This window comes from Lonchura striata, chromosome 11 (genome assembly GCF_050655825.1).
Source record: "Lonchura striata isolate lonStrDom1 chromosome 11, ASM5065582v1, whole genome shotgun sequence".
Lineage (NCBI taxonomy): Eukaryota > Metazoa > Chordata > Aves > Passeriformes > Estrildidae > Lonchura > Lonchura striata.
The window spans coordinates 25215354-25237425 of NC_140713.1; the positions used below are offsets into that span (position 1 = coordinate 25215354).

A 22072-nucleotide genomic window follows, 5' to 3' on the forward strand; every position below is an offset into this window, starting at 1 on the left:
ATCCAAGGGAGTAAAACCTGGATGCCAGAGAGCAGAGAGTTGGATGATGGACAGGATGGCTCTGCACTCTGCTGCCATACCCTGTGTCCAGGACCTCTTTATCTAATGGGTTTGTTGTGTTCTAGGGTTGCTTTGGTTTTACTCTTCCTAGTTTTCCATGAGAATTTACCAGATTGAATTTTGAGTTTGTTATGCAGTTGGATCCCCTCCCAGGACAAGCTTTGAGTGTGAAGGAATGAGTCCTGAGTGTGTTGTGAGCTGGTGTTACTGCTGGGTCTGGTGCTTTCCCTCACTGAGGGCGATGATGTTGGCTGTGTCTATCTGTGCTTTGTGCCCATTTCAGTGCGTTTTGGTTTTCATGCTCTTCAGCAGGTGATGGTGTAATACCTTGGGAGCAAACAGGCGTTGTCTCATTGGATCTGTGTCAAAATGTGGCTCCTTAACTAATTCCCAGGTGGCCTTTAGCAGTTTCCAGTGGACTAACCCAGGAGACGGGGGATGATGAAGGTCACTGACATACCTCTGCTTTGTTCTGCACAGCACCTGCAGCACCACGAGAGCGGGGTCGAAGGTGAAAGCTGCTACTACCACTGTGTCCTGTGTAACTACTCCACCAAGGCCAAGCTGAACCTCATCCAGCACGTGCGCTCCATGAAACACCAGCGGAGTGAAAGCCTCCGGAAGCTACAGCGCCTCCAGAAAGGCCTTCCTGAAGAAGAGGAGGACCTGGGACAGATCTTCACCATACGCAAGTGTCCGGCTGCCGAGGCCGGTGAGTACTGCTGCGTGGGCGCGAGTGGGCCGGTGCCGCAGGGGTGGGCGAGTGGCATCCGACCCACTGTGCTGTTTGGTGACCAACTTGGTGACCTTGCTGTTTCTGTTCCCTGCTGTGGGCTGACACAGTTTATCAGAAATACATTTCAGCAATCCCACCTGCCTGAGGTGGGGTTTGGGATGTTGAAGTGTATGTGTTGGTGCGGGTCAGTGTCTTAAACCCTGGAATATTGTATGAGTATCTGAAGATGCTATCATATCTGGACAACCCAACAAACCATGCTCCAGTAGATGTTTTGCAATGAATCAGGTGATGCCCTGAGCACCAGGATAAGCTGTGCCAGCTTGGCACTGATTTCTGGTACTTCAGCCACTCTGGACTGGGAGGAGGAGCTGGGCAAAAGGGGTGGGCAGGACATGCAAGCTTGCCATGTCTGTTTTCCATGTCTCCTCTAAAGTGAAGGGCTTGTATGAAACATTTGCACACACAGATCAGAGGACCGGGATTGCAGCTGCAAATCCAGCAAGAGTTAGTGTACCCTAACAGGAACAGTTAGGCTGGATGGAGTAGAGATGGTACTTTGTTTAGTCATATAAAGGGTTGAGACGTATTTAATGTTCTGAAAAACCCAGATCTCCTGAAGTCCTCTTGGGAGGAAGGAGGAGAATCATCTTGGGTCAGCTGGTTTGTATGCTATCAAGGCACAATGATGCTGGAGCTGAGGTGTGCCAGCAAAAACCTCATCACTTCAAGCAGGACTTTGCTCTGCGACTGCTGTGAAAATGGGTAAATCCTACTAATAGCCTCTCTGGGGAACTGGCATTCTGCAGTGAATTTGTGTGAAGACAAGGAAGGTGATCTGGGCTGAAAGGGTTGAGAAGGGACAGCAGCAGCAGCTGAGGGAGAACATGCGGGTTTCCAGAAATATCCCTTGAATTCACATCTGGGTGTTATTGTTGTTACGCCTGTGAGTAATGAGGATCTGAAGTAAACCCAAAACACCCCAAGAGTGTGACAGGAGATTTTTCATTAAGAGTTAAATTCAGTCTTGTGGAAGAAAGTACCCAGTCTGTGACCTTGGTGGCCCAGCGGAGTCGAGAGCGGGGAAGACGCTTCCCAAAGGTCGCGGTGACAGCGGGAGCGCGGCGGCTGCCACACCAGCCCGGGGGAACGGCAGCTCTGGCAGCCCTGCTGCCGTGCTCCGCCGTAGGAAAACATCCCCAGTTCAGAAGGGCTCTCTGGGCAGCGCTGTGCGTTGTGAGCTGCTTAAATGCAAAGTGAGCAGAGAGGGGAAACCATCCGTGCCCTTTGTGATAGACAGAACAACCTTGAAAACCTTGTTTACTCTGGAAATTTCTGTTTGCCTTGTCTTTTACTGTACAAACCTTACCTTTGCCATCCGGCCACCCAGATTAGGACATGGCAGGTACTGGGAGGGCAGGAGCTGACTGGCTGGGATGGAAAACAGTTTGGTGACTATTTAAAAAAATGTATTCTTTTTGAAGTAAAAGTCCTGAAAGTCACTGAAAGGAAAGCTTGATTTACAAATATTTTAATTTCCTTTAAGCTTGTTGGTTCTTTAACAAAAGCTGACAGCAAACAAGACACAATTTCTTGATCATATTGTATTTCAAAGGTTATGAATACAAGCAAGAATAAGACTGCAGAAGGCAAAGGGGGTATTTTGGGTCAGTTTTTCAAGTCACTTTAAGCTGAGATACTTAATTTCAAACACTCTCGAGCCCATTGTTCAGTGGGTTGAAGAGGGACTCCTCACTGGTGTGCTGGACCAGGCATCCCTGCAGGGATGGAAGTCAGGTTTGGATGAGAAGCTGCTGTAACCCCAAGGGGGAGAAGGGGTGCTCCCATCTCCCACTCATTCTGATCCCGTTACGTCCCCCCAGGTGTGGGGACGCTCAGCTGCGGGGCACGGGGATGGTGTGAGTCTGTGCCCTGCATCTCCTCCTGCCCTCCTGCAGGGTCGCCCCTGTGTCCCCATCAAGGATTTTATTGTTGTCTCCTGACCACTGGATGGATTTTCCCCACTGCCTTTTGATAAGGCGTCTCTGTGGTATTCGATATCGGGCTCTGACACCTTGACAGACACTTGTGCATGACAGTTTTCTGCTCTGTGACACATCTCTGCTGGGGCACAAAGGGACAGTGACGCTGTTGTTGCTTTGCTGCAGTCCAGGTGCAGTGGTCAGTTCTGGCCTGTGGCCTCATGTCACGCAGTGGAGTCGCCCCATTCCCCTTCTGCTCCGGCCCCTTGCTGTGCACGGAGCGCTGGTGCTGGGGTTGAGTGCTGTGTGTACCTGCTCCATGTGTACCTGCTCCGTGTGTACCTGCTCTGTGTGTACCCGCTCACTGCTGCATGCAACCATGTAGGAGAAAGCAGTGCTGTCTGGAGACAGTGAGTAGATATTTGCTTGTATAGATGCATCTCAATCTGTTGGAAGAGAGCTCTGATCACACCTTAATTAGTCCTCTAACAATCTGCAAAGGTCAGTGCCAATTGCCTGTTCATTTACATTTGTAATTGTGGTGGTTCTTGATTGCACATTAGTTGTATCTCACTCCCTCCCACCCTGCAGAAGCAGAGGCAGCCTGAGCAGCCGCTCCAGGGACACGGGGACCTTTGTCCCTGCCTGTGCCAGCCCCTCGGCCCTCTCCAAAAACCGGGTGTCTTTTGGGGAAGTGTATTAGGATCTGCCCTCCACTTCCAGTAAAGGGATGATGAAGTTGTTGGCAGGGAAATTATATGGACATCAGGCAGGAAACCCAATCCTCCTTGAACTGGATAATTAAAGACAATTAAACTTTTCTTTGTGCTTTGAAAAGTGTGCTCATTATGCAGGAGATGGGGGGAGCAGCTGGAAGTTCAGCTGGTTTGTTGATCAGAGAGAGCACAGCTTCAGGGAAGGGGGTATTGTCCTCTCAGGGTATTTTTGGACATCTCTTGCTGTGGTATCTGAGCTGCTGCCACTGCAGATGTCAGCCCCTTGCTGCAGCATCAGCCTCTGTGTAATGTTACCCATATGATAATTGATTTTTAATGATGGGGGTTTAGAGAAGAAAAAAGTAAAGAAAGAGTGACCATAATAAAAACCAAAATGTTCTCAAGATGTTGGATGAATGCACTTACAGCTCATTAGATAATGACAGAAACAAATGTGAAGCAACCTGTATCGAATTTTCATTCTACTTTGGAAGTGTTCTTCCATCCCAGAAAGCATCAAGCACCACACCTCTCCGTATCTCGGGCAGCCGTGCACAGGGCCGCTGGTCAGAGCAGGATTTCTGCTGTGTCCAGCACATGGTGCCCCTGCTGTCCCCATCGCATTCCTCTCCCCACACAGGCAGGCCCAGCCTGTGTTCCCCCAGGGAAGTGCTGGTCACCCTTCATTCGTTTCCTCCCTTACCTGTTTCTCCTGACTCCTCCTGTTTTCCATCTCTACTCTCCTTTTCCATAGTGTCCTCCTGCAGGAGGAGCAGAAGGCCTTTGCCCGCTCTTCCCACCGTGTGGGACAGAATCCTTTAGGTGTCCGTCAGGTGCTCCCTGCCTGCGCCAGCCTCTGCCCGCCTTGCCACAGAGGACAGTGCCTGTGGTGGCCACACTGTCACAGCAATCCTTCCCATGGCTGCCAAAGCCTTGGCCATCATCTCCTTGCAGCCCAGGGCTTGTTGGGGCTTTGTGGAGGAGCAGGGCCGGCGCTCGGCAGCCCTTGCTGACACCAAAGGCTGTGAGCAGCCCCTTTGTCCTGCTAGGACAGGGGCTGGGGAGGTCACCCCTGCCCCATGCCCGGCCCCCGAGCCCGGCCCTGCTGGAGCACCCTCTGCCAGCCCACAGCAAGGGGCTGCCGGTCTCCCTGCTCCAAACAGGTTATTTTGAGGAGTGCCTTTACTGCAAAGCTCCACTCTGAGAACGCCTGGAAAGCTGCTGGCTCCTTGGAAGGGGGGCATGCCTCAGGGCCCCTGCTTTCCCCCTGCCCCACAGGCAGAGGTGCACTGTTTGCCCACATCTCCCCTTTGTGTCAGTGTTTGACCTTTCACAGGGCTGGGCGCTGCAGACTGAAATTGGGATGTGAATCTTTAATGAAACCAAGTACGTAAACAGAGCTACAGTATAGCCAAAGCAGTTCAGATGAGAAAACCCCATGTGGGTTAAAAATAGTAGTTCCCAGCCTCAGAATCACTCCTCAGCCTGACTCTGCCTGTGTCACCTGCAGACAGCAGGGTGCTGGTTTGGTTGCTGCACCTCTGTGCACTGAGTCACGCACTTCCTTCATCATCATCAAGCATGGAGTAATTATTCATGGAGTTTGTTACATTAGGGGTGTGAGATGTACTTTTGGGGTGGATTTTTCATGATGGCAGACTCTCTATTTCCAGTAGAACTTCAAGACTTTCAACGTAAAAATTGGTAGTGATAAATTACATTTCTCCCTGCTTAAAGTAATTTTGTTGTCCATTTGGTCTCCATTAAAGACAGTGTGGTCATTCTTAAGGACACTTGTCAGTCTCCAACTTCTGATGGAGGTAATGGAGGGTTTGGGAAATAAATCACCAGTTTGCTTTGTAATCTCTCTCCAGTTTTTCATAGGACTTGATTTGACACAGCAATTAAAAACTTACCAAGCAGATCACCCATATGGTGCCTGCAGGAAAAGAGCACACAGAGTCCATGCTACAGCATCTGCCAGTCAAAACCACTCTGCAACTCTGGCTCTGCTGATGATGCCACAGTTATGTGTCTGAAATGTGTGGCCTTGCAGAGGGCTGGGGATGTGATTTCCAGGCTTGTCCTTGATTGACACATTTAATAATCTGCCAGCCCAGGTTACAGCCTGAGCTCCTGTGTGCAAACACCAAGTGCTGCCCAGCTTCATCTGTAGCTCTTGGGCTTTTACCTGTCACTCTCCGGAACCTGATAGTGCCTTTTCCCAGTATGTGATCTGTAGCCCCGAGAGCAGCCTGCTCAGCTCTGTTTGCAGAGTGCTGCATGTAAGTCCAGCCAACCCACCGGTGTGTGCATGGTCAGAGCAGCCGCTGGTTCTGGGGGCACTGGGGCCCTGTCGTGTGCCCCCGGCTTCTCCGGGGCGCGTGCTGCAGCTGGGGGTGGCAGCAGCTCTTGTCCAGGTGGAAATGCCTTCCTGTCATCTCCTGAGACACACGGAGCAAGAGGGATTGTCCTGATTCGAGGCAACGTTCACCCATGGTGCAGTAGCAGATGTGGCCCAGCACAGAGGCAAACAGCCCTGGGCCATGTGTGTATTGGGCTGATTGAACTTGCAGTTCCCTTTACTGCAGCAGTTCTGATCTCCCTGCCAACCCCACCAGCTACCCCCACATGCAGGATTATCTCTTGTTTTCCAAGATCTTGTGTCACATGTGTTCGTTTAGAGGACAGTTTGTTGCCTTCCCCTTTGTTGTTCTGCTGAACCTTGGAATTTTTTTCATTTTTTAATGGATTGAATGGCTTCAGGACCTTTTACTTTTCCAGCAAGTTCTTAACAGAGTTGCAGTATTTCTGGCGAGGTCTCTCTGCTGGGGGCCATCCCAAGTCTGGGCAGATGACAGAGTCTCTCCTCCATGGTCACAGGGGGAAGCTTTTGGTTCTGCTTTAGTTTCACATTGCTTTAATGGTCATTGAAATCCAGCAAAAGTGTTTCTAGCAGCCATGGATCATGGTGGCTGCATTCAGTTGGCTCCTTCAGAAGGCCAGAGGGCATGAGGATAATCCAGCGGTTTGAGAAACTTTTAGGAGTCTTTTCTTTCCTGATATTGCCTTGTAACATGAACATATCTGTTCCATCCTTGCATCCTTTCTCCCACCTGCATTTTGGAGAGCTCCATTCCCATCCCAGCAGCATCTCCCTGTCCTTTTGCATTTGGGGCACCATGGGGCTGTTGAAGTCTGGGTCAACAGAATGCAGGGATAACATTGGTTCTCTTTAATATCTGGCAGAAGGAGATTTCCTTTGTTTTTTTTGGTTTTTTTTTGGTTTGGTTTTTTTTTTTTGAGTTGGTTTTGAGTTTGAAGTCAAGAGCATTTATGCCTTAGCTCTGCTTTGCCCAACCAGCAGCAAAGAGATAATCTCGAAAGGATATGAAAGGTTTAATCATTTTAATTTTGTTTTTATTAAAGTTGGTTGTGACTTTTTTCCTGTGCCCCTGGTAAAGGGAGGCTGTAGCAGAAAAAGCCTCCAGCATCTGGTTCATGCAGCGGGAGGCACCTGCGGAAGGAAGCGCTGGGCTGGGGAGGCACGCGGCAGCAGCACCCAGCCGTGGCAGGAATCTCAGAAACTCCATCCCATCCAGCCACCACTTGTCCTGGGGAGCTCATGGCTTTCATTAAGCAGAAAGAGAGGAAGCTCTGACAGCTGACTTGTTCTAGGATGTTTTTCTTGTTCTACTGCATCTTAAAGCCCTTTCCACTTAGGAAAAGTAAAAGAGGAAGTATCACCAGATGCTGTAGTACAACACTCTGAGCCTCCTTGTCCCTCTTCTTCTCTGCTTTTTCTCTATTCAGACAAAGCCCAGCTGTCAGAGATCAGCATCCCCCTGAGCTCTATTTCCCTTGGGACTCAAGAGTGGCATCCCTGTCTCTTGGTACTCTGTCCCTGAAGCTCTGCTTTCGATGTACAGGGCATGGTGCTCACTGCACCTTCTGCTTCTCTTCCCTGTTTCTCTTTTCCCCTTTCTCCTGCACAATTTGGAATAGAGAACTGTTCTCCTGAGGACTTGGAGGTGGCTGTTGAAGTGGTGCAGGTTAAAGACTGAAGGTCTGTGCCTGTGAGGAGTGAATCAGTAAAGCTTTGAAGACATTGCAGGTACTGCAGCATGGTCCCAGGGTGTCTTGGAGCAAGTGCTATGTCCATGTGAGTGGAGTGTCCTCCACTTCTAATCTGTAGCTTGTGGATTTAGTTGCAAGAGATATAAAGCTTGGGTTATGGATTGGATTCCTTTTTTTCTGTATGAGCCATAGGCAAAATGAGATTCCATACATTATTAGAGGGAGGATCTGTGAAACAAGTTTTTTTAGCAGCTGGCTCAGGCTGGCACTGAACCCTGGCCTGGCCCGCTCCAGCATTCCCCCTGCTGTGGTGTGCACGTTGGGCCACTCTCCTGTGTCCCTGTTCTGGTCTTGTGTTTGCCTGTACTTCTGAAATGCACTTGCTTCCTGTCCCTGCTGCGAGGCCTATTGATCCTCTGGTGATGACATTACCGTCCTCAGAACTGCCTGGGAAGGAGCTACCACATGCATTTATTTTTCCACTAAAACTCTGAGATTGGCTAATAACGTGCCTGTCAGCACCAGTGTACTGCCTGCTCTGACTGCTTCAGAGGGAAGTCTGGGGGCCCATAAACAAATAATAACCTACCCAAATTGAGGTCTCATCCTTGTTCCTACTAAAACTCAGTTCATGCCCTTAAACAAGAGGGTTTCTCTTTCATCCAAAGACTCAGTTTGCTTTTCTGAGTTGCACATCTCAGTGCATTTGCCATGTATTTTGTTTTGACCTCAATGATTTCTTGAGGCCACAAGTTCCAAAGGTTAATTGGGAGCTGTATGAGAAATTATTATCCATATTTGCTTCCAATTTGCATTTTTTCCCTTTTCTGTGTCAGTCCTTCCAAGAGTGGTGAGTGAGAGAAGCAGTGTTGGTCTGACTCTACTGAACCTTCAGTTGGATGCTCCTGTGAAGGCCACTGTCAGCTCAAAGAGCCTGAGCCCCCTCCTACTCTGTGCTTCCTCCTACGCCTTTTCAGGCTTTTTATTCATGTGTAGTCACTTCATTAAATAAATAGCAGTGGTTTGGGTTTTCTGGTTCTGTTATACACAGGTGCTCTCTCCCCAGTCAGCGTGTCAGGTGCAGGTTTCCCCTGGTCTGCAGGGACACGCTGGCCTCTCCACATGGTGCAGCCCCCATCCCCACTCAGTGCCCTCTGTGCCCCAGCCTCGGGCCCCGAACCCCTAAATCTCAGTGTTGCTCTGGGATGGTGTGTGTGGGGCCCTGCATGGCCCCACACACTCACCAGGGTTAGGGTCAGGGCAGCAGGGGCACAGCCCGATGTGACTTCCATCTCTGTGTTCACTGTGCCGGCGCTGCTGCACCTTCTCGGGGAGCTCTTGCATTTGGTTACCAATTAAGCTGAAGCATTCTGGCCTTTTCCATCCCCTTTTCATGGTGATGAAGGTTGAATTAGGGCTGAGTGTTTGGGATTGTTCCTTGGCCTCCAGTGCTACTTTGCTGCCTCCTTTGTGGCCAAACAATGGGATTAATTTGGCCTTTGCCAGCCATGCTCAGCGCCCGTTCCACTTCACTTGCGCGGCCGCCTCTCCTTCCACAGCACCCACTCCTGGCTCCTCCTGTTCCCTGCGTGCGGCGTAGAGGGTCACTCGTGGGTTGTTTTGTGCTGGCCTGGCAGGGTCAGGGGTGCTGCTCTCCTCCTGCTCCAAAGCACCGGACAGCGAGCTGACCACCCGCTGCCGGGCGCGCCCGTCCCTCAGCGGCCGCGGCCCCTTCCTTCTGCACAGATCGGCAAGGACGAACCTTGTCATATCCAGTGCGGCGCTCACGGGCGCCTGCCTCCGAGGGGTAATCATGCAGGCATAAATTCGGAAAGTTGCTAAGCTATGAGCAGTCTTATGAGCATTAAAAGTGTCCTCTTTGCCAGAAAGGTCATTCATAACTTGGCTGCGCCGCTGATGTACAGTCAGTGATATTGATTGATTAATGTATAAAAAGCACCAAATCCATTTGCTTCTGTGAAAGAGAATAAAGTGCAGTCGACTCTCTCTTTATTTTCACCTCATCCTTTTGTTTGAAGGACGTTTTTTTTTCTCTTTTTGTTTTGCCAGCTAGGTTTAAGGGGGTTACAAAAAGCCAGTTTCTGCCAAGTAATGCGTTCACAAAGGGAACATTGATTCACATCAGTGTCGCTTGAATTACCCTTAAAGGTTTGCCAAGGAGTTGTTCTTATATTAACCTTCTGTTCATCAAAGACGAAATAAATAAATAAGTCATAAAATCAGCTTCACTGCCCCTGCTGGAGTTGGATGCAAAACAGGAATTTCTCATGTTTGGAATTTGTGCTCCAGGTGCTGCACCTTGGCCCCTCTCCCCAGGCTCTTGGCCTTTTCCCTCCTGCAAAGCTGTTCCCCCAAGGCCCCAGTCTGAGCTGGGATGAGTGTTGATGGTTTTAGGGAGGGGGGCTCCTGCAGGGGAATATTTTCAGAATGATGTTGTATAAAGAGTTCATTTAATCATTGCAAGCATTACTAGAATGACTTCTGTGCAGGACAATGAGGCCCAAGGCATTCTGCCCTGGCCAGAGTTGGCCTTCTTCTAATTCATCAAAGGTCTTGTTTGTTTTCCTGGACTTACTGGGCCACAGGTAATTAATTATGTGGTGTTCTCATTTTCCTCTAGTTGCTTCTGAACTGGGAGGTACCTTGGTGCCCATGGAGCTTTGTGCAGCAGCATCTCTCCTTGCCCTCTCGCCGGATGCACTGGCATTGTCCATGTCCATCCCGTGTGGGCAGCGAGGGGCAGCAGGTGTCTGTTCCTTTGCTGGGATGGCTGGCCCCTGAGTCCCAGAGATGACTATCCTCTGCAGCAGGGGCTCTGTTGCTTTTCTTCAGTGCTGTTTAACCAAACCTCTGCATTTTCACTCAGTCCCTGTTCCAAAACTCCAGTGCTGCTCAGTGACATTTCTTCTCTAAAGCAGGAGTTTCTTTGGCTTCTGCATGTCAGGCAGCTGTGCCCATCATACTTAGCCAGCAAACACAGAGCTTGGGAACATCTCTGCACAAGGTGTCCCCACCTGACTGTCATAACCCACCATCCCCTTGGCAGCATTTCAGATAACCTGAGCCACCCTGCCACAAGGAATGCCCTCACTCTTGGCTTCCAGCCTGGCTGCATCTGGTGGGCTCCTTGACTCCCAAAGCACTGGCTGGAGCCACAGAAGAGCTCAGCTCCTGAGTTCTGCTGAGATCTGTGGAAGCACTGTGCTGGCTGTGGCATGAGCAGCCTGAAGTGCCCGTGGTCACATGCAGCAGTAGTGTTCTGGTGGTGCTCTGCACTAGTGCATGGTCCCATGGGTGCCTGAGGTCCCACCAACCTCCTCAGTGCTGCCCACATGGCACTTCTATTCCAGCATCTCTTACTGGTGAAGAATAATGGTGGTTACCCTGCCAGCTGTGAGGGGTGTGCTGGGGTGAACACCAAAAATGGCAGCGTGCAGGATCCCTCAGGATGTTCCTCCATGTGTGTCTCTGCCTCCTGTGCCTGCATGGTGCATGTGCTGTACTGGGCCCTGGACCTTGTGCTGCCCGTTCCACATCCCCAGGGGGCAAACCCCCAGTCCCAGGCACGGCTGTCAGCCAGACATGGCACCTCATGCTCTCAGGAAAAGCCTTGTCCCCCGTGACTGCTGTACAATCCAAAAGGAGAATCATCCTATTTTTTAATCTTTTTCTCTGATTGTGGGAGCACTGCAGCCGGCCGAGGCCCCCTCCCCCTCTGGCGAGGCACTGAGGATTGGATCAGATGATACGGAGTGTGCATGCTGAGAATGAATCCATTTTCTCTCCTCCATCTCCCCAGAATAAATTAGAATTTGCCTGATTTAATAAAATGGCTTCATCTCTCTGCCATCTTTTCCATCTCCCATGCGCTCATCCCCACCCCCACTGCAGAAGAACAGACCTGGGCTGTGTCGGGCGCTGTTTGGGCCGGCGAGACGGCGCGTGGGGCTGGTCAGCACTGCCCCAGCCGCTGGCCAGGACAGCGCAGGATTTGTGCCTGTCTCCATTTCCTTATTGTCCAAGGCAGTGGCTGTAATTGCTGTTGGGATGGGTGTAATTTACTGTCCGTGCGTGGTGAAGCTGGCCTCGCCAGGGCTGTGACCGCCGTGCAGGGCGCGGGGGGACAGGAGGGGCTGGGCACCGGCCCTGCGCAGCCCAGGTGTGCCCAGCGCCCGTGAGAGCGTGGAGCGGGGCTGAGCACTGCCACAGACCCCGAGGAGGGGGCCGAGTTCAGGTGGCTTCGCTACAGCCAAACCTTTTTCCCTTGCCTGGATCCGGTGCTTTAATTCCTGTTCCTAGGCTGATTTTTTCCTTTCCGTTCTGACACTAATTGCACCAGGCGCGTTGGGAGTGGCGGCTGCTGAGCGGTACCAGCTAAATGTTAAGAAAGGTTTTAAAAACAGACTGAACTCTTCCTTAATGAGGCTCAATCGTGCTCTCCTCCGGGTGGTTTTGTTTTGCTGATCTGTCAGTTTTTCAAGGATTTAATTGCACTTTTTTCATATTAGTCTTTGAAATGGGGCTAAGCAGCTTTCTCTAAAATGCAACACAAAAAGGAGAGATGCTTCCCTATTTTTTTGCTTTGCTTTCATCACTACAGGATCATCATCTGCCACTGGCACCAGGGACCCCGCAGTGGTAAAGAATAAAACATGTGAGAGCACAAGTGAAGGGCAGGCTGCACTGCTGTGGTGACCCCACAACTGGAAACCCTTGCCAGTGGTTCCCTTTGCCTCCTGGCTCCTCCAGCTGCCTCCAGTTGGGTTGCTACTCACGCTAATCCTGGAAGACTTTGCTAATGTTGAGTTTGAAGGGAAAAACAGGAGGCAAAGGCTGAACTGGCTTGTCCAGTGTAGCTCATTTCTGGCAGAAATGACAGAAAAATGAGTCAGAACCAAGCAATGCTACAACACTCTGGCAATGGTCATAGCTTCCTAGAGCAGCGGAGCTTGGCAGAGCCTCTGGAGGCCTCTGAGCCCTGGCCCTGCCCAGAGACAGGCTGGCCAGAGCTGTCTGTGCTGGGGTCTGAAGCATCTCCCAGGGGTGGAGACCCCCCAGCCTCCCTGGGCCCCAGCGTCCAGCCGCCACAGCGCTGGGAGCCCAGGGCAGGGGGTACCAAAGAGATGATGCTGGGGTGGGAGGGGGCTGGAGAGAGCAGGCAGATGTATCCGTGAGGCTATTATCTTTATGGGCAGAGAAAGCATGTTTGAAGCAATCAGCAAGGAATTGTTAATGGCTGCACTTCCTCTGCTCCCGTGTCTCCTCACGGGACAGGTTGCACAGCAGCCAGGGCTGCGCAGGCGCCGCCCCGCCACGCACGGCTTTAACCAGTGCTTTGTTTTGCAGAGATGCACAAAGCTGCTGCTGAGTTTCCTGAGGATGCTGATGAACAACAGAGCAGTGAGAGCCCCAAGCCACCTGGCAGTGACTCTCCTTCCTTAGTCTGCAGTTTATTTTTATGTCTCTTTGCAATTACATTCCTTATTTTTCCACTTTTTCTTCCTTTCCCCTAGCTTTGTTTCTTTTCCTTCTTTTTTCATGGTTATCCCTTAAATATTTCAGTCTCTTATTTCTAATCTCAGCATAACAAAGCCTGTTTTCTTTTCTTGTTCCGATGTGTGCCTGCCTCCCTATGAGCTCCCAGCACACCTCTCATGAGATGCAAAATCTAAGAACCAGATCTTTGAGATTTCAAAATAAAATAAAAGTAAACTCTGCTTTAAAAACACTTTAGCAGAAAAGCCAGGCTAATTGTAAATCAATGAGTCTTAAAATGCAGCATTGATCTCCAGTTAGAAGTTTGAAGGGGAAAGCAGTAATTACTGTACTGAAGGTAGATTTTTTTTTTTTTTTCTCTTAGCAAGTTCTGGGCAGAAGGAAAGCTCATTAGGGCAGCACTTCAGAATCTGAGTAATTAGTTTAAAAAGTACTTTTGTGGTGTTATTCCCATGGCTAGAAATTATTGGAGTCTTCACAGATTTATAGTTCTGCTCTGATAAAGTTTGATTTATTATTGTGTTTGGTGGGGAAGATCCTTTCTACAGTCACCTGGGTGAAGATCTGGAGTGGGGAGCAGGCCAGGAAGAATTGCTGTGGGTACGTGGGGCCTCTTGCCAGCAGGGGAACCTCAGCCCAGTAGGATGGGATTTGAGCTCTTTGTGAACATCCTCTGGCCAGTACCCCACCAGAAAACAGAGCAGACATCTGGGAATCAGAGCAGAGGCTCCTACTCCTTGTGAACATCATTGGCCTCCTGTCCAGTTACCTGCAAGCCCCTTCTTGCTCGTGGGGGAAATGGCTCAGATCTCTGAGTCTTTGTCACACCATGACCAGCTCTGGTGCTGTTTCACTGGGCCATCCCCTGTGCCACCCTACTCAGGAGAGCAGGACTGTAAGGCTCACGTAAGTCTGTGGCATTTCTCCATGGGTTTTCCAGCTAATTCCTCCCTCACTGCTTATGGGAGGAATTAGCTGGAAAACCCTGCTCTCCTTTTCCAGGCTGAAGCAGAGGAAGTGGCTGCAAGCAGCACCTGGGATGTGGGTGCAGCCTCATGTGACATGGCCTGTGTTTGCTATGGGAGGTGGGATAGGGCAGAAGTATCCAGGGCTTGTTGTTCCCTTGCAAAATTATGCTAATTTTGGGAACTGACCCTGGAATTAGCATTAATCCATGTGCAGGAAGGCTTTGCAGCATGGCTAGTGAGCCCATCTGTCCTTGGGGAGAGGTCTGTGCTCCTGCCAATCTCCCCAGTTGTTAAATTGGGATAGTTGCAGTCTGGCTTGTCAATCCCATACCTCTGGCTGTGGCTGTTCCTACTCGCCAGACTCGATAAATATTTTCATAGAAATGATTCAGTTTGCAGGGACTGTCATAGATCTGATTCTGCAGGGGAGGAAAGGGGAAGGTCTCTGGAGGCAGAAAACCCTTGTGTGGCAGAAAGCCTGCTGGGAAGTCAGCTCAAGAAGAATTAGAAACCCTTTAAATAAATGCTTACTTGACATGACTCTGTCTCCCCCAGTCTAACAAGCAGGGAAGCGAATGGCAGCCGCTGGCCAGAAATTGATTGCATTAATTGATATGCCAATAAGAGAGCTTGTTACATCCGCCATTGGTTAGGAGGCCGGCTAACAAGTCCCGCTGATCAATGGAACCAATAAAGATTTCATCCATTAATGAGCAACATGGTAATTAATGTTATCCATAAACCAATTAGCCTGGGTAGCTAATGTGCTGGTTAGCACAGTGAGTGAGTGGTGGAGCCGTGGGCGGGCACAGGCCGGCTGGTGCTCAGGGGACATAATCACCTCTCTGCTGTGGAGGGGACGTCACCTTCCCAGTGTGGACAGGGCATCCCCTCTCCAGTGTGACCACAGGGCTTGGAACTACAGCTAGCTCGCTCTGGGCCTCCCAAGCAAGGGGCTGGGAGGGCGGCTGGTGGGATCGGTCACATTGCTGGGAAGGGGCATGCTTCTCTAGATTTTCAATGCACTTTCTATTATTTCTTTCATTTTTTGGAACCTTTGTGTGACCTTTCACACTTCTTTCACACTTCTTATATGTTTTTGGAGATGCACAGGTTTCCGTAACTTGTGTTCCATGGTGTAAGGCAGCATTTGGGTTCTTGCTGTGTCCCTGGGAAGCTGCTGGAACACCTCGACCCACCACTGACCTCAGATGCTGCTGTACACAGGCCCTGCACTGGGCTTTCCCACACCACCAGTACCAGTAATGATGCTAACACAGGTAACACAGCGTGTAGATTGAAGGCTGCTGCCTAAATCCTCTTGCCAGGGGCTTGCCCCAAGTGCCAGCACCACTGTGGCATCAGGACTGTCCATAGGTATCAGGACAGGAGGTGCGGGAGCAGCCCCAGGCCCTGGGCAGCATCAGTCTCACAGGCTCCACCGTGGAGTTACCTTGGATTGTTGGGTATTGACCCTGGGAGACCCCTTGTGGATTCCCTAATTGAAAATTAATACCAGATCAATGCCGTGGGCAATTTGCATATTGATCATAAACAACTTTAAAGGCACCAAGTGTGTGTTGGATCGATGCTTCTCGAGCAGGCTGCAGGGAGCGCGTCCCCGCGCCTCGCACGCTCGTGCTGGCCGAGTTCTGGGGCGGGGGTGGTTCGTGCCAGACTGGGGGCAGACTGGAGTTCACAGCCTCTTCCTGCGGCTCCCTTTGGACGGGGAAGGAGGGGATGGGCTCTTTCTTTGCTTGTTTTAAACCAAATGGCCCCAGCCCAGAGGCATCCCAGAGAGCAGGGAACATCACCCTGTCCCGGGCACACAGCCCTCCATCTGCACCTGCCATGTGCAGCCTGACACTTTCAATAGAGGTTTCCAAAAGCAGAGGTGCTGTTTGTCTGAGGACACCAGAAGGGAGCTCAGCGGTGATTTTTCCCTGCCATTTTCATCTTACATTTGCTCTGTGAGGGCAGTATTTAGACCCTTCTCTCTGTGCTCAGGACATTCACCGGTTATTTCAGAATGGTTTTGGGCTGAAGGGAGCAAATATTTTATATCAAACTTAAAAAAAACCTAAAAACTGAATCTAAAAATCTGTAACTCATCCTTGGAAGCTTCCAGCACAGGGAGATTCCTGGGGGCATGGAGATAAAACATTTGGACAGGCACTGCATTGCCTGCCTTTCCACACACGTGTGCAGCACAAGGCAGCAGCTCTGGCCTGGCAGGGGAACCACCTCTGGCCTGGCAAAGACAGAGCACAGGGAGCAGAGAGAGGGCAGGACTGGAAACCCGCATCCCAAAGTTGCCACTTATTTTCGGAGCAGCCGGCAGCTCCAGGAAGTCGCTGTGCATCTGATTAGCGCGTTACGGGGCTTTCATTGACTCGGCTCTGCTGTGCTGATGAACTGAGGCTGGGGACAGGCGCCTGTAATTGAGAGAAATAAATTCTTATCACAGGCCTCTGCTGGAGTCACCACCTGTGCGTGCGCCTTGCTCCAGGTTCCAGGAGTGGATCCAGTCCCCAGAGCTCCTGACGTGCCCTTGTTAGTGGGAGGGAGCCAGGCTCAGGGGCTGCAGACACCAAGCACCATCCCAGGGTGGCTGAAAGGTTCCATCCGCCCCGTCCGCTGGCCTGGCCCACCTGGTGCTGCCTCCCTGCTTGGCCACAGGCTGGCAGCTCCAGAGCCATCAGTGCCATCGCGTCTCACTGGGAGCTGCTCTGTGCTCTTCCCTTTTCCTTGATCCTCTGTGTTTCACTCGGGAGCTGGAGCAGCCATTCTCCATTGCTACCTGAGATCTGATGACAAGTGGAAGATCTTTCCCCACCCAGTGTGTGTCAGGAGATGTGGGAATCACAGGGGAAAAGGTTTCGTGATGATGCAAAAAAAACAAGAATGAAGGTGTAGTTTCCTTGAAAAGAAACCCATCTGCTGTTTTAAATTAAAAGGAAAAAGAAGGGAGTCCAGGGTCAGCAGGGCCCTGCAGCTCCCCGTGGTGCAAGGCTGCAGTGGGCAGCCTGACCCGCTGCAGCGGGGCTCTGCTGGGCTCCCCTGGCTGCTGGCAGCCCCTCTAGCTCTGCCCGTTCTCGGGCCGTGGACAGGCTGCCCCCGTGAGCGCGTGCGGCGCTGGGGAGGTGAGTGGAAAGGCTTCACTTGACATTCCTGACCTCCCGGTGCAGCTGAGTGCTGGAGAGCCAGCGCTGAAATTGCAGTCTCTTTCAATTACCCAAAGCCAGGGGAGGTGGAGAAAAAGGGGCTGTTGGCTCCAGGAAGCTGAAGTCGCTGCTGCTGAAAGCTCGTTAGTACAGGGGGAAAAGCAATTACTGACGTTTTGCCAGTGCCACTAACCAAACCCAGGGAGGAGCAATCCAGGCCAGGCTGTGGCCATCCCTGCCGTGCAGAGCGATGAGGGACCCCTCAAGCATGCCTTCAAGGACAGCCCCATGGCTGCAGAGCTGTGGGGTGTCTCCCCTCCCTGTTCTCAGCAAGTGTTTGTTGTGCATTCAAGAGCTCACTTGTGTTACCTGCTCCCTCCTGTGCACCAGCCCAAGTGGGGTTTGGTGTGGGAGAGCTCTCAGGTTGCTGGCAGAGGGGTGATGGCATGGCAGTGAAGACTCTGCAGGCTGTTGACTGACAAGACTTGGAAGTGGGGCTGTGTCTTTGAGGGGCTGCCTTGCTGCTGTGGTATCCATTCTTCTGCAGTGAAGAGAGACCATGACCATTCACAGCAAAAACTTTGGTACTGCAGCTCTACCAGGCTGTTTTTTCTGTCTGGTGAACCTGCATAGGCATGGCCCTTGTGGTACCAAAGCATCTGTCCAGCCTGCTGGGTGTATTTGCCCTGTCCTTCTTGGGGCTCCTGGGCATGCCCAACCCCTGACTCTGAAGTCCCTTGCTCCCCTGCCCTGATCAGCCCCACCACTCCACTCCACTGCCCCATGTCTGTGTTGGGAACTTGTGGCCCGACAGGCTGCTGGGGTATTTCAGTGGTTCATAAACCTGGGCGCTGCAGTCATGGCTTTCCCAAGTTTTTAGCTGAGCTTAAAAGAACTCCAAACATGCTGAGATTGGGAAACAGTTGGGGAGGGGGAGAAAGAGGGTCAGCAAGACATTAATTAGCTTTTCCTTGGAGCAATACCATGGAGAGGGAGAAAGAACAGAGCAGGAGTTGTATATTAAAAAAAAAAAAAACAAAAAAAAAAAAAAAAAAAAAAAACCAAAAAACTAAACAGAAAGAGGACATTTTAGTGTTTCATTTAAGTGTGGTTTGTGAGGATGATGGGTTAAGATTGTTGGGAGCTCTCCTGTGCATATTCAGCCCCTCAGGCTAAGCATGAATTAATTATAGCTCATTTTTGTTATAGTTACAGTCTTCTCAAGATGTACCTTGCTGCGAAGTTGCTAAAGTTGGCAATTAACTTCAGCTTGGCATCAGCATTGATTTGTTTGTGGATCTCCACAGCTCTTCTGAAGTGAGCCTATATTCCGTGAGCACAAAGCATCTCTTGCTCTACTGGCACAGTCTGGTGAGGGCCTGCAGTGCTCTTCTCCCAAGGAACACATGACAGGATAAGGGGAGACAGCCTCAAGTTGTGCCAGGGGAGGTTTAGGTCGTGTATTGGGAAAATTCCTTCTTGGAAAGAGCTGTCCACCCCTGGCACATTCTACCCAGGGCAGTGGCAGAGTTGCCACAGGGTTTAAAACCTGTGTGGATGTGGTACTTGGGGACATGAGTCAGTGGAAGCCTTGACAGTGCTGGAGGAACAGTGGGATCAATGATCTTAGAGGGCTTTTCCAACCCACATGGTTCCATGGTTCTACAAAAGCTGCCGTTGTCTGCTCAAGTAGTTCCACCATGTGTTTTTAGCAGAAGGCCAGGGTTGACTTCCCTCACCAAGTGGGTCTGGGCACCCATCCCCTGGGCACCTTTCCTGTGCTCTCTGCCATCCAGCTCCTCCATCTTCTTCCTCCCACGGGTCCCTTTGTCTCTGGACCCTTGTCCTGCAGGTCTCTGTATGGAGACCGTCTGTCCTCCCCCTGCAGACCTGGAGCTGGAGATGGACTCTTTTGTTTTGCGGTTTGATCTGTGTTTGTGTTTTTGCATGCATCTCCTTTCCAGCTGATTCCAGTTTGGAGCTAGGTTAAACTGTGCAAAATACTGTTTAAAAGAAAAAGAGAAAGGAACTTGTCAAGATGCATTTGTTAGATCACATTTAAAATGAAGCAGAATTGAAGGTAGTTTTTGTCCAAGAAAGGGGAGGCTGAAAAGCCGTCAAGCCGCAGGAGAAAGCCCCTCCTTTGTTGTCCTCCTGACATTGAAGTGTAATTTTTCATGGTTATTTGGACTGGAAAATGGGGGGAAAGGGAGAGATGGGCTTGCGATTATTTCCCATAAATGACAACACAATCACATCACGCTCCACTACAAACATGCTCAAGGAATTTGCCTTTTTTTTTATGTTTCATGTGTGAAAATAACAGCAACCTTTCTAGTCCTACTGAAATTAAAGGGGGTAAGTCCCTGTCGGGTTTCACTGGCTAAAAATATAGCCCAGTTTGCAAAAACAAAAAACATGGACAGCCTTGTTCCCAGGGAGTGGGAGAATGGTGATGTTCTCCCAGGGATGGGGCTCTTGGTTGTGCATGCTCTATCCCTGGGTGTGTTCAAGGCCAGGTTTGATGGGCTTGAAGCAACCTGGTCTAGTGGAAGATGTCTCTGCTTATGTCAGGAGTTTGGAACAAGATGCTCTTGAAGGTCCCTCCCAAGCCAAAACAGTTCTGCAACTCTCTGATGTCTGTGTCGGCTGAGCACGCCATAGTCAGCAGTTTCTGTTTGTCAGTGAAAGCAGCAGAGATGCTCTGGCCATGCTCTGGAATGGAGCTGTCTGGGAAATAAGTGTCATTAAACCAAGGAACATGTAGTATTACATTGTCTTCCTGCAGCCCTTTGTCGGGTGGGACCCATCCGCCAGCTTTGCATCCAGGATGGAGCTCCGTAGCATTCCTCTCGGAACCTTGCTTAGTGCTGCCTTTGCACTGCTTGGAGTCCTGCTTTTCCTTGCAGGAAAACAGTAGGAATGAGCAAGCTGATGTAGAGTAATCCCGTTAGGAGGTGGCACAGGTGGAGTTGCAGCACATGCACACATCTGGAGTGGGAGCTGAGGTCAGAACCCCATCCGGGCTCTATCTCTGCTCTGTTACCGCAGCACAGTGTGCTGGGCCAGGGGCGTGATGTGAGCTGGGGCTGCCCTCCCTGTGCCTCCTGGAGACCCTTCCTGGGTCAGGCCCTCCCTGTGCCTCCTGGAGACCCGTCCTGGGTCAGGCCCTCCCTGTGCCTCCTGGAGACCCTTCCTGGGGCACTGCTCGGGGACAGCTGAGCTCATCCTGGGCCCCCAGGATGTAGGAGGGCATCGACCCACTCTGGACCTCCTCCTCCATATGGGCCTGAACCTCTCTACACCGGACCGGGGGGGGCTCAGGTTTATACCTGGGACAGCAGTTGGGCTGGGGCTCAGGTTTATACCCGGGACAGCAGTTGGGCTGGGTCTCCTTGGTGCTGGGTCCAGCTCAGCTAGCCCTCACCTCTCCGACAGCCACGGCATGCAGCCAGAAGCCAGGGCTCAGGCTTTCTGTTGGCTTTTTTGGCTACTTTTCCTGAAAAAGGGAGTGTCACAAATTCTTTTTGTTCCAAAGGAGAGACCCTGTGTACAATTAAAACTTGTTTCTGGTAAACCTCATTCCAGGAAAGATGAGCTTTTAACAAAAGGCTTTTGACAGCTGCAGGGTATTTCATTTTTTTAATGCCGAATGAAAAATCAATACATTTTTCTAGGTTATACATATTCAGAACAGGCTTGATATTTCCATTATAATGGAAAATGGGTGTCTGCACATCTCGCCTGTCAGAGCTGCACCGCCACATTTTCCAAGCCACTGCTAAATATTTCAAACCTGATTTGATTGTGGTTCATGACAGCTAATGTTTCTCAGCTCTCAAGCCTGCCGGAGGGTGGAGAGGCAGCGCACGCTCTTTCCCATGCCTACATTTTCGCCACCCCAGAAATGCCCTTTATCCCTTCGGATAAGAGATCTGGGTTTGTTAAGGGAAACCTGGCTGGGGGAGGAAGAGGTGAGAGGTCGAGCTGTTCAAGCTGGTCTGGATCCCATCAGCATTTGCTGACTTCTCCAGCTCTCAAACTTCCTGGGTCTGGAATGGGACAGACCTCAGTGGTGTGATCCTGTGCAATTGCATGCACAGTTTGGGTACATTTTGGTGTGTGTCCGAGTCAGAGGTTCCCTGACCTCTGCAGAAGTCAGATACTTGTGATTTTCCAGACTCTTCTCCTGCTCTTCCCCCTCCTCCCCCCTCCTGTTCCCCACTTAGTGAATGGTTTAATTTTAAATTAAAAGGAAATACTGCTCTCTAAAATGATTTATTCATGAAGGAAGCAAAGACTCTGCCTAGGATTTTGTGTGGGGCAGGTGGATTGAGATGGAAGAGCAGCTCCTTTGGCTCCAGGGGCTGCACTTTTTGCTCTCAGTGTTGACCTGAGCCCTGGCAGTGGGAAAATTCATTTTAAAAGTTATTAATAAACCGCCATGGACTCAGGGCACTCTGGCATGGGAACCCGTGCACAGTGTGTGTTGTTCTGTTTTCTCAGGGACATGATTCCCCCATACAAATCCCACAGCAACAGCTCTTGCACCTCTGAAGTCCGAACAGAACGTGCAGCTTTGGGGAGGAGGGGTCGGGTGGCAACGAAAAGGTCATGGTGGTTTGGAAGTAAGTTCCCTACGTCTTGCTGACCAGTGCTCGTGCAGCCTCAGGAGCTGGTCTTGGGGTGGTCTGCACACTCTGCTGCAGCTGGGTGCTGTGGGCCACGTCACGAGGACGCTGGTGGGCTCTGCTCAGCGGCTGCAGTTTGCAGTGGCGATGGAAGCTCCTTGTGCTGCGCAGTGGATCGAGGCAGGAGCAGACGTGCTGCTGGCCTGTCGTCAGAGGGATGC

General features: G+C 50.9%; 1 protein-coding gene across 3 annotated transcripts in view; it reads left to right on the forward strand.

Annotated features, from left to right (window-relative positions):
* ZFHX3 (zinc finger homeobox 3) overlaps positions 1–22072 on the forward strand; it is a 123595-nt gene that overhangs the window by 68226 nt on the left and 33297 nt on the right. For all 3 annotated transcript variants that reach the window (XM_077786405.2, XM_085589266.1, XM_021526901.4), the window contains exon 4: positions 541–772. In XM_077786405.2, coding sequence (XP_077642531.1) covers positions 541–772 — 232 coding nt within the window. The remainder of the gene's footprint in view (positions 1–540; positions 773–22072) is intronic.